The sequence below is a fragment of the Nicotiana tomentosiformis genome, chromosome 12 (genome assembly GCF_000390325.3).
Source record: "Nicotiana tomentosiformis chromosome 12, ASM39032v3, whole genome shotgun sequence".
Taxonomy (NCBI): Eukaryota; Viridiplantae; Streptophyta; class Magnoliopsida; order Solanales; family Solanaceae; genus Nicotiana; species Nicotiana tomentosiformis.
In genome coordinates, this window is record NC_090823.1 from 744,559 (window position 1) to 756,200 (window position 11,642).

General features: G+C 32.7%; 1 protein-coding gene across 1 annotated transcript; it reads right to left on the bottom strand.

The window, feature by feature from the left end:
- Window positions 1-5,393: 5,393 nt before the first annotated feature.
- On the bottom strand, window positions 5,394-10,689 carry LOC104111724 (probable lysophospholipase BODYGUARD 3). Its single transcript, XM_070191732.1, has 4 exons — window positions 9,619-10,689; window positions 8,855-9,183; window positions 7,909-8,108; window positions 5,394-6,005 (listed from the first exon to the last, which is right to left on the bottom strand). The coding sequence occupies exons 1-4, from the start codon at window positions 10,187-10,189 to the stop codon at window positions 5,678-5,680; spliced, it is 1,428 nt and encodes a 475-aa protein (XP_070047833.1). The 5' UTR covers window positions 10,190-10,689; the 3' UTR covers window positions 5,394-5,677.
- Between the last annotated feature and the right edge of the window lie 953 nt (window positions 10,690-11,642).

Genomic DNA, 11,642 nt, shown 5'->3' on the forward strand with positions numbered 1-11,642 from the left:
CGTACCGTTCTATTTATTTATTTGGTGAGGTTGAGAGTAAAAGCACGAAGGGTGATGTCGTGCCGTTCTATTTATTTACTTGGTGAAGTTGAGAGTAAAAGCACGATTGGTGATATCGTGCAATTTTCCCTTGCTGTTGTATTTGCTCAATTCGTTTAAGGATTTTCGGTTTAATTTTGTCTTTTCATTATTCTCACTCTTTATATTGTATCCCCCTTCCCCCGGTGTATGTCCCATTCATATTATTTCTACGTTATTTCTTTATTTACCGTTGTTGTCACTAGCATGATTATATTGTTCAGGTTATATGTGGGTGTCTTGTCCTAGCCTCGTCACTACTTCGCCGAGGTTAGGCTCGACACTTACCAGTACATGGGGTCGGTTGTACTGATACTGCACTCTGTACTTTCTGTGCAGATTTTGGTACCGGCTCAGGTTGATCGAGATTTTGCTATTGGTCCGTTGTCCGGAGACTCAAGGTAGATCTATTGGCATTCACAGACCTTGAAGTCCCCGTCTATCTTTTATGTCCTATTATTTTCTTGTATTTCTTTCAGACTATTACTTGTAGTAGATTCTAGAATGCTCGTGAATTGTGACTCCAGATCCGGGTGGTAGTAATTAATACAGTTTTATGATATTCCGCACTTATTATATTTTATCTTAGTTAATTATTGTTAATTACTGAATGGGAATAAGAAATTGGTTTAATGATTCTCTAATGTTGGCTTACCTAGCAAGTAAAATGTTAGGCGCCATCACGGTCCCGTCGGTGAAAAATTTTGGGTCGTGACACGTAATTGGCGATATTAATCAAATGAACTCCACTTTTTTTCATTGTGCGCCAAATAACATATTTGCCCCTTCAGCTCCTTCTCCATATTCACTAGGAACTCCACAATTCTTCAATTTTGAAAGCTTAAAATTCTTATTTGGGGTTCAAAATTCGAAGTTAATGGTTAATTATTGATAATAATATTTGAATGTTAATTATTTATGCTTAAACTTTTAGTTTAAACACTATTTAGTAATTTATTTTAAAAAATTTAATACTCTATTGTTGGTCCTTAGAAAGTGTTGAAGAAGACAAATTAAAGTGGGTCTTCTTGATTTGGTATTATTTGACTAAATTGGTATTTGTGGATCTTTGTGTTGGTATTTAGAGGCTCTGTGTCAAATTTGAGATCATTTTCAATAGATTTGGGGTGGTTTTTATCAAAAATGAAATTGCAAGTTCGAAGAATATTTTATTGAACGACACAGAAAAATTATTCTGACGGGTAAACTTTGATGAACAATTTTAACAGATCGGTCGAATTGACATAACATAAAGTCACGTTAATCTGGTAGAGTTTGGTGAACGATTGAACAAGCACAAAATCATGCCAGTTGAGTAGACTTTGATGAACAATTTAACAAATAGGTCGATTGCATATGACATAAAGTTATGCCAATCTGGTAAAATTTAGTCAACAACTAAACAAGCACAAAATTATACCAACCGGATAGAGTATAAAAGCAATGTAAAGTATAAAACTATTTCAGTCAAATAAGTTTTCAATTACACAAAAAGAACAATTCGGTCAAAAGTCCAAAAAGCTGGTGAATACAAAAAAAACAAAAAAAATTCAAAAGAGAAAAACTTACTTAAAAACTCAACTCAAGAAGAAACAATACACACAGATAACGAGATTTTGTGTGTGTGTGAGAGAGAGAGAGATGTACATTACACAATGCATACAAGATATACTCTAGATACACAAACACACTCGGATACACTCAATATACACAAATGACACACTGCCAAACTTAGTATACATTGCATATATAGTTTTAACATTGTATAATAGTGTCTTTATAACTTCCATATAAATTAATATACAAGTACCATGTATAACAATTTTATATGAGTGTATATACAATCTTTATACAAAACTACAACTTTTAAGAATTAACTAAAATAGGAAAAAGTGAAAGACTGAGAATTCATACAAAACATTTATTACAAAAAAAAAGAAGAATAAACCCAATTGTCTTCTCCAAAACCACCAAAATTCTTCCTATTATACACAAATTACAATCCTTTTTTTATATTTTACAAAAAAGAACTAAATTTGTAGTGACACAATCTAGAAAAATATAATATTGCATAAGCAATAAGAAGAAGAGGAAGAAGGTAATGTATAGATTGTACACGTACTATACGTATTATACACTAGTATAGTGTGTATAGATACTTTTTTATACATTGTTGAACAATATATATATTTTTATATACTTAAAATATACAATATGCCCGAAATACACTAAGAATACATTATCAAACTCGGAAAATACTGTATATAAAACTTTTAACTGTAAATATACATCTTCGATACACATATAACAGTTTATACAATTTTATACAAAAATACACTTGCACAATATGTATCAATCGTGTACAAATTATGTATATAATTTGTATATACTATATATAACTATTATATAGTATATATACATATTGTGTAATATATATATACATTATATAATCATGCATAAAAAAAATTAATATACGCTTTGGATACACAAACACGTTCGGAATATACTCAATTTACACAAAGTACATTGCCAAACTTAGGATAATGTATATACAACTTTTATACATAGCATAATAATATACATATAACTTTTATATAAAACTATAATATAAATTATCATATATATGTACAACTCTATATATGTGTATATAAAATATTTAATACATTATATATATATATATATATATATATACAAAATTACATATAAGTATCATCCAACTATCCCATTAAATCCAGACCCACTATCGGGGTGTTATCACTTTTAGCCCGCGCAAAAAACTAATTACATTTGATAGTTGAAAACGTGTATAAAACTGTATAATTTTGTATATAACATACAGAATGTATATATATTCAAAAAAATATACAGTTTTTATACATTTTTCGGCTATTACTTTTACAATGTCATTTTTCACCATCGGCTACTCACTGTAAAAGATTTTTACTCACAAAACAATATTATGACTAGAAGAAGAAGAAGAAGAAGCATGACTAGAAAATCCCACGACTTTTATTGCCACTCTTGTATCATGCATCGTAATTAAGTAAATCTTTTTAAGAATTGAATTAAAAATTTCGTAATCTTTCTAGGTACTCAAACAAGTTTTTTCAGTGTGAAGTAAAAAATAAAGAGAAAAAAATATAGATCTGAAATGGGAGATAGAGAAGGGAAGAAAAATAAAAAATAAATAACCAAAGAAAGAGAAAAGGAAGACGAAGAAGACACCGAGAAAAAAAGAGGTAAGAAAGAGGATGTGAATGAAAGTGGTAATGAGAAAAAAAATTTGTGCATTGGAATTGGATAGAATGAAAGAAAGCTAAAAAGGCTTGGAATAAATATGGTCTTGGGAAAATAAATATATTGAAAATAGACAATGGCTATAAATTATAAATAAATTGGGCCGAAAGACCATTTCGGGTCAGTAATAAAAAATGAACTAATAAAAACAATGTTATTTTCTCGTAAAGATAGGATTCAAAGCCCGCATAAAAAGCAGCTTAAGAAAGTCCAAGTTATCAGTAGAAGTGAAACCGTAGCCCAAATAGTCAACTTCAGAATCTTCTTAACGTCCAACACAAAGAAAAAAAGAAAAGTAAGACTTAACGTAAAAAGCTGTATGCCCAATCGTTTAGATAAAAATAACGGGCGAATATATAACATATGTATAATTCATACATAATTATATAAAATTAATGTATAATTTATATTATACTAACAGAAAAAATAAATATTAAATCCAATCAGCTATTTGTATAGAGCCCAAAAAAAAGAAAGTAAACCTTGGAAAACTGTTATGATGTTCTAGATATTTAAAAAGAAAAAAGGAGTGGAGGACTAAGCTTTATTATTTCCTTTCCCCGACGGACTAGGATCTATATAAAATGGAAAACTCTTTGAGTTAATTACAAATTTGGTAGATTTTTTTAAAATTTGTGAAATATTTAAAAATATGTGTATATATCAGCTATATACTACTATTAACATTACTTTTTACTCTAACTCAAATATTACACATGGAAAGACAACAGAGATGAAAAATATTTTAGTAGGGAGAACTTCCCCTTTTGAAGTCTTACGTGAATTCGGATTAGTCAAGACGTAAATACGAGTACAGGACACTTTTGAGAAATTTAAAAAAAAAAAAGAAGTTCGTCTAGCAGAAGAAGTGAGAATCAAGAAAACCAGATTTGAATATTTTGACAAATGAGAAACGAGAGGGTCTGTTTACTTGCGTATTTGCAAACATAACCTGTACCATTGTCCCTCTTTTTCAAAACAAACAGAAAATATCAGCAAAAATATGCATGTGGAACCAGATATTATGTCTAGATTCGATCTACATTTATCTCCATAAGTAACTCATTAGCTTTCTTGAAAGTTGAATTAGGAAACAGTGGAGGCAAGTGAACAGTTAGGAAGACTCTTTGGCCAATTCAGTGTGGATTTTAGGGAGAAAAAAAGGCATAAATGGCTACAGCAAGCTAAGTGTTAGGTCATTTATTTCAACAACCAACTTTAAATACATAGGCGTGTGGATTTGGAGCAAATCAGCAGAATTTACTTGCCTCATTATTTTCTCTGGCTAGCCACCAGCACAAGCATATCTAGAGTTAATCGGAGAGCATTCCAATTACTTTGAAAGGGCATTGCTCGGTCAACTTTGGTTGCCAAATTACAAAATCAAAAAAGAAAAAAAGAAAACTATACTCATAACTTATGGATTTGTCTTATTGTTGGGCTAAGCTAAATCAAAGGAATATAGGACCGTAATATTGTTCTCGTACGGTTTTCGTTAAAAGACTTCATTTAATTAAAAGTATCATTAGCTTCCCAATCTTTTCAACTACTAATATGATGCTTTTATATGCACACCCAACAATCTCCCTCTCGAACTAATTAAGATTCACATGGCTCATTGCCAGAATCCACGGGTCAATTCGAGATTTATTGTATGTCACCAAATATGCACAGAACATTTATAACCACCGAAACCCAGAGCTATAGCTTCTTCCGTGCACGTGCGTCTCCAAACTACCTTTGGCATGATAAAGGAAGTAAATTGAGCTCCACGCCATCACTTTGATGTCTCTGATGTATAATGTTAAGCAGTAAACATAGCTAGAGTTTCTTTATACTAAAATTTTGAATGATTCTATTATATACTGATATATAATTATAAGTATCTGAATAAAAAATATGGTGTAGTGAATTTAAACCAGAGCTATGTAATAATCTAAGGATGAAGTGAGTAGGCAATATAGTGAATGCAAAAGATCCGAACTAATTGATCTACAAAAAATGAGATGAAATACAAGTAGACATAAACATTTCCGTTGCTTCTTATTGCTCTTATACAATTACTAATAGGAAGAGATGAGAAACACTTTCGCATCCCATTACAAAGCTGTGGTGATACACTGATATACTAATTAATACTAGAATTATCTGAGTTTTGCAATCTTATCAAGAAAAAAAGGATAAAAAGAAATAAAAACTAGTCCAATAAAGCTTTCATTATATCCAAATTTGCTTCATTGGATTTGGTAAAGAAAAAAATGACATTGTTTAGCTAGGATCTTGATTCAAACACTTGAGGAATTCAAGTTGTGGAATTATTTCTCCAGATTTCTTCAAGTTCCCGAGCAAATACCTGCTGTCTGCCAACAACAATAGTGATGTGATCTTTGTTCTCAACTACCTTAACGTGAGCACGAGGAATTCTAGATTGTACGTTGTAGCTGCATTCGACGGGGATAAGCTCATCTTCTCTGCCGTGGAAAACTGTGACTTCGCATTTTAGACGGTTTTTTACCATGTCTAAGTAACCTTCAATTTTCCCAGCAGTGCCACAAATTATGTTGTGTAGTGTATGCCATGCTGCGTTGTGTGTATGACAGCAGAATCCCTCTACTAAGTATGTTCTGATCCTGTTGTTAAAATCATTTTTTGATGGTAAGTAAACAAGAAAGTAATGCTAAAAAAAGGAAAAACGGAAATTGATTAAGGTTCCGAAAAAAAAAACTTTTGATAGGAGAAAATTAATTAAGCTTGGTTTCTGTCAATAAATATAGATGACATAAGAAAGAAATTGAGTTTTATCTACTTATGTATAAAAATATTTACACAATCAGTTACCTTTAAGGTAATTACTTGTAAATTTTTATTATTATTAATTGGTAAATGTGTAAATATGGTAACTAAACCTACTTAGGTATTGAGCCGGATTAGCAAATACATACAAACACCAATAGGAATTGTGATAGAGTGGTAAATACTCATTCATTCGTAACTAAAGGTGTCAAAGTCGAATCCTGGTATCGAGTCGCCTTTATTATAGAGCATTTAACCCCTCCCCCCACCCAATGTGGGACTTTTCCTCGTGAATCCGGATTTAGTCAGGCTCCGATCAGAGGGAATTCAGGATTTAAACCATATGAATTCAACTTTTAAGGTTTTTAGTATTTTTAAAGTTATGGGTTCATATATATTATTTTTACAATTTTAATAAATTTTAACATATAAATTTTTACTTTGCGTCGAAAGTTATGAATACAATTGAACCCCTCGGTAGAACACTGCATCTGCCCCAAACTCCAATGCTGATACTGGACAGCGGGTGAGACACAAAATAAGCAAATACATACAAACAATTTTATGTTGTCATTGTACTTTCACCCTCCTCCTGTTATTATTTGGGTCAACGTCAAGAGCTGACTTGGCTGACAATTCATAGAGTGATCAATGACACTATGACAGAGAGATGATAATGAATGCTAAAATGCTCAAGACAACCAAGCAAAAATCTACCACTAAATCTTAAATAATTATCAAGGAAATGACACGAATGGCATAATGAAATGTTGACCTAGAAGAAACAGTGGACATGCCCAAAGAGGAGGAAAAGAAAGGTTGGAACAGTAGAAGTAGTTGGTGGGCGTTGTTTGAGACTTTTATACCATTATTTGTCTACACGTAATTTAATGTCAAGACCTAGGGTACCTTTCCTCCCAATTTGCTGAGTCGGAGGAGTGGGGATTTCGTGTTTTATGAGTTTTAAATTTTAGGATAATAAATGTTAGTAATTAAATTTTTATATATATTTAATAATTTTTTTAATACAAATGTAAGATCTGAATTGTAGTTACTAGATTGAACTCGTAACTAATATTGCCCCTGGTTGTTTTTGTCCGAGTCGCAGTACCTTCAATCTTTTGATTAATATTTCGGCCATTGTATGACTTTAAAAATATATCATTAAAAGTAAAATAAAAAACTTATTGTTAGCAAATTATCAAATATAAAAAAGATGTCATGATAACCAAATATGAAATCTAACAATGGCCTTGTACTAGGACATTCAAATGCTAAATTCCTTTTGTGGTCAAGAAACCATATACTCTCAAAATGTGGGGCATAAACAACACATGAAATTGTTCTCTTTTCTCTTCCTCCACCGCTCCACTTGTTGTACATAATTGGCATCATAATTTAGAATTTAATTTATATGAAGACAATGCGAATACTTTCAACACTATTCGTGCAATTCAACATGTTGTAATATATAGTCTGCATTATTTTCTAAGTAACTAGTTCTCATTTATTACGAACAATTACTAACATTTATATTTTAGGTTATCTACTATGGTCTATCGATGATACGAGTTTAAACTATTTGATTATTGCTTAATGGAAAATAGAGGAGAAATTGACCATTATGATCCCATTAAATGCATTAACTATTCATAAAACTTAAGAGATGAGACAAGACCATAGTTAGCACAAAAGGACAGTTTAGTGTGGGTAGGAAATATTTGAATGAACGTAACGTACCTGTTTCTGGTGAGGAGTTTGGTGAGAAACTCCCACAAACGATGGTTTTTGCAGATAAGAAGGCAAATGGTTCGGCTTACGTGCTCATACCAACAAGCTATGGAAGCTCCAAATGCAATCGGTGGCCATATTCGTCTTGGCGCTATTCTTCTCATCATATACTGCGTCGCTTGTTCTCCCTTTGGTGCTGGAAAATATGGCTGTCATTTTGTACATTTATGTCACAAAACAAAAAAGATGACCTCAATTAATAAAGTCATTCATCAACTTTTCATGACAATTAATTATGTACGTACTATCCGAAATTTTAGCAACTCTGTAACTTTGATCTAATACTATCATTTAAAATTCACAAATGGTCATGTAACTATGATTTATTTTTTACCAAAATCATATAACTTTATTTTTCTCACACAAAAATCATAAAATTTTTACTAACTCGTACAAAAGTCATAGTGACCGAAAAATATAATTTTCTTATTTCACGATTTTTTATTTTCTGTCTAATAAATAATAATCCAATTAAAAAAGAAACTACTCAACCCGACCCAGGGCCCCGACCTATATATATATATATATATATATATATATATATATATATATATATATAATACTAAAAGTGAATCCTTCAAAATACGGTACATCTATCTTTTGATCTAATACTACCCCGTCGTTAGGAAAAACTCTCAATTTTATCCTAACGGAGCTCCAATATTTAGTGTTAAATTTGAACATTTGCTCGAAAAATTTTGGACATGTAAAGTCCACCCAATATACGTTGGAGCTCAGCTAATGGTACATACAAATACGAGACGATTTGCCAACGACATAAGTATGAATGGATTAAAAGTATAACTAGAATAAAATTGAGCAATTCCGAATAGTATAACACGAAAATTAGACCATTTCCATTAAATAATCCTTGTGAAGATTGGTGGCAACTTACCGGTGCAAGTAAAGTGAGAGATTTAACTAAGCCAGGATGCTTTACAGCGAGTGCTAGCGCCAAAATGCAGCCCAAGGAATGTGCCACAATGTGGAAAGATTTCACCTTGTATGGCTCTAACACTGATTTTTCAATCATGTCAAGATGCTCTCTTAAGGTGTAAAGTGAATCATTTGGCTTTGGACTTCTTCCAAATCCCAGCAGATCCACCGCAAATAGGCGATATTTTGATTTTGCTGCCTTTGTAAAGTTAGGGAACAGAGTCTCTGTCCAAAATGCTGATGATGATATGAACCCATGAATGAAGATCACATTCTCTTGCACGTTCTCTGTGTTTATTATTCACACAGATAGAAGGCGTTAATCTAAGAAGAAACAAAAGAATATTCCAGTCTAGTCCAAAATAAATCTTTTGTCTCTGAACCGAGGGTCTCCCGAAAACAGTCTCTTTACCCATTTCGGGGTAGGGGTAAAATTTGCGTACACTCTACCCTCCCCAGATTTCACTTGTGGGATTCTACTAGATTGTTGTTGTTTGTCTAGTCCAAAATAAGTGCCGTTTAAGGTTTTAGCATACATAAGTACAAAACTTTGATCATAATTAAGGGTTATTTGACTAAATTACCCGTTATATCTCATCAAAATTTCCCTTTGATTTTAGTCATTTTCCAATGTGACACTTATTCTGAACCAAATTAATTTGGCTAAAACAACACTTATTTTGGATCAGAGAAGAAAGAGAGAAGAGAGTTTATTTGTCATACCTTTGACACCATCAACATGGACAAAAAGTGTATCTTTGCAAGAAGAGGACCAAGAATTACAAGTTTTACAATCACAATCCGACCATCTTGGAATGGGATGATATTGCTGGCCACCAATTTTGCCTTGGAGCATTTCCACAATGGTGGAATTAACAGTGAAAGTAGATCGCAGGGTTCCCTTTTTCACTGTGGCATTTTCCAATTTGAGCCGCTTGAGTTCATTCACTGTGGATTTTGACACTTCAGATACTAACGAAGACCGAGTGTAGAGTGTGTCTGATATTTCTTCTAGCTGCAATTTGTTGCGGCCAGAAGAAGTACTGAGACACACAATCTTGGATTCTCCTTGCTCGGAAACCAAGATTGTGCCACTGCTCTTCATAGCTTCTTTAGCTGACGAGCAGTAGCACGGTTTCCACTCTGCTTCAACGATGAAATCAATTACTTTGTAAGTGTAACAAAGCAGAAAATCAAGAATGTCAAGAAAAGAGAAGACAATGAAACTGATTGCTTCATTCATCATTCTGCCTGTCATTATGAATATCGATTTGGCCTTGTCCATTGTTGACATATTAGCAGTTTGTGTAAAGAGTGAATTGGGGTGTCAAGAATCACAAAAATTGTGTTTTTACTCTGCTTTGGTATGTCACAAAGATTATGTTAAGGCACCCGTTAGCTTTAGGAAAGCTCCGAGTGCCATTAGATGATGAAAAATAGCTAAGGGCACAATAATTTTTTTTGCCTAAGAATCTCACAAAACCATAAAAGAAAAGGTAAGGTGTTGAAAGATTATAAGCAAAAGGGGCATGGAAAATGGAACACATACACAAAATGACGACACAATGTTCTTGGATTAAATTGTTTGAGGAATGCGTGTGGGGTTGAGTTCTTTCTGTTCAAAATTTGGTGGGAGGAGAAAAGGGATAGATAAATATAGACACGTAACGGCTGGTAACAGATCAGTGAACTTTATTGATACATTAAAAACATTTGCTGGACTAAGAAAACAAGTTTGGTGGTGGTTGAACCTCTGAGTAAACAATACTTATAATGTTGCTCAACCTTTGTTTTACTCCATATATATATTCACACACTCCTTATATACTTTAATAGTAATACTTCATTTTCGCTTGCAGCCCCTTAAGTTTTGGTTAAATAAATTTGCGATCCCTGTAGATATATATAAGAAATGCAACCACTAAGCCGGTATAACCACATCCTTAGATCAATTCATGCTTAGAAAGGTTAGAAATTACAAAGTGGAGCTTTGGAGCAACAATAAAGTTGTCTTTGTGTGACCTATAGGTCACGGTTCGAGCCGTGGAATCAACCGCTGATACTTGCATTATGATAGGTGACCATGCACAACTCTAGTCCTAAAAAGGATAAGTGGTCGCTGCAAATATAATCCGGTTTAAAAGTCCGGAGTCGAATCTCACAAAGAACTAAGGTTTAGCTACGAAGAAAAGTTTGAACAATTTCTAAGTTATAATATTAAGATTCTTATAACTAATTAACGAATAAATTAAAGTAGTAGATTAATAACTAAAGATACTAAGGGTTGGAGACAAGATTAAGGAGGTCTAGAGTTATGATTCCCCAAATTGTCGGAATCCTTCCTACTATGTCTTTTATAGTTTTGCCAAATTATTCTCTACGGATCGTTAGTATTTCGGGTGTCGTAATTCTCTTTCGAGCAACTATCATAATTTACTAGATATATTCTCTCGAACTACGCTAGCTGGCACTAATTCACCGCTCACTACGATTGCACCAAGGTTTCTTTATTTCTAATCCTAACTTTAAACCCTCCGTATTGATTTCTCACATACGTCAGGAGTATTGTTGTTCAACAACTACCTAAATGTGTACCCGCTCTCAAGCAATACACACTAAATAGGCACAGCCAATTGATGGTCATTCAATCAACATCAATAAACACGTAATTGACCGAGTAGAGAAATCCAACGGATCAATTATATAAAAACATAACAAGAATTTATCCTACAAAAAAGTTCCATCAA

Excerpts from the sequence above, each read along its gene's own strand:
- LOC104111724 (XM_070191732.1), bottom strand. The coding sequence starts at position 10,189 with ATGTCAACAATGGACAAGGCCAAATCGATATTCATAATGACAGGCAGA. Across the intron at positions 9,184-9,618 it reads CCATGTTGATGGTGTCAAAG|AGAACGTGCAAGAGAATGTG; the intron begins GTATGACAAATA and ends TAATAAACACAG. Across the intron at positions 6,006-7,908 it reads AAACTCCTCACCAGAAACAG|GATCAGAACATACTTAGTAG; the intron begins GTACGTTACGTT and ends TTTTAACAACAG.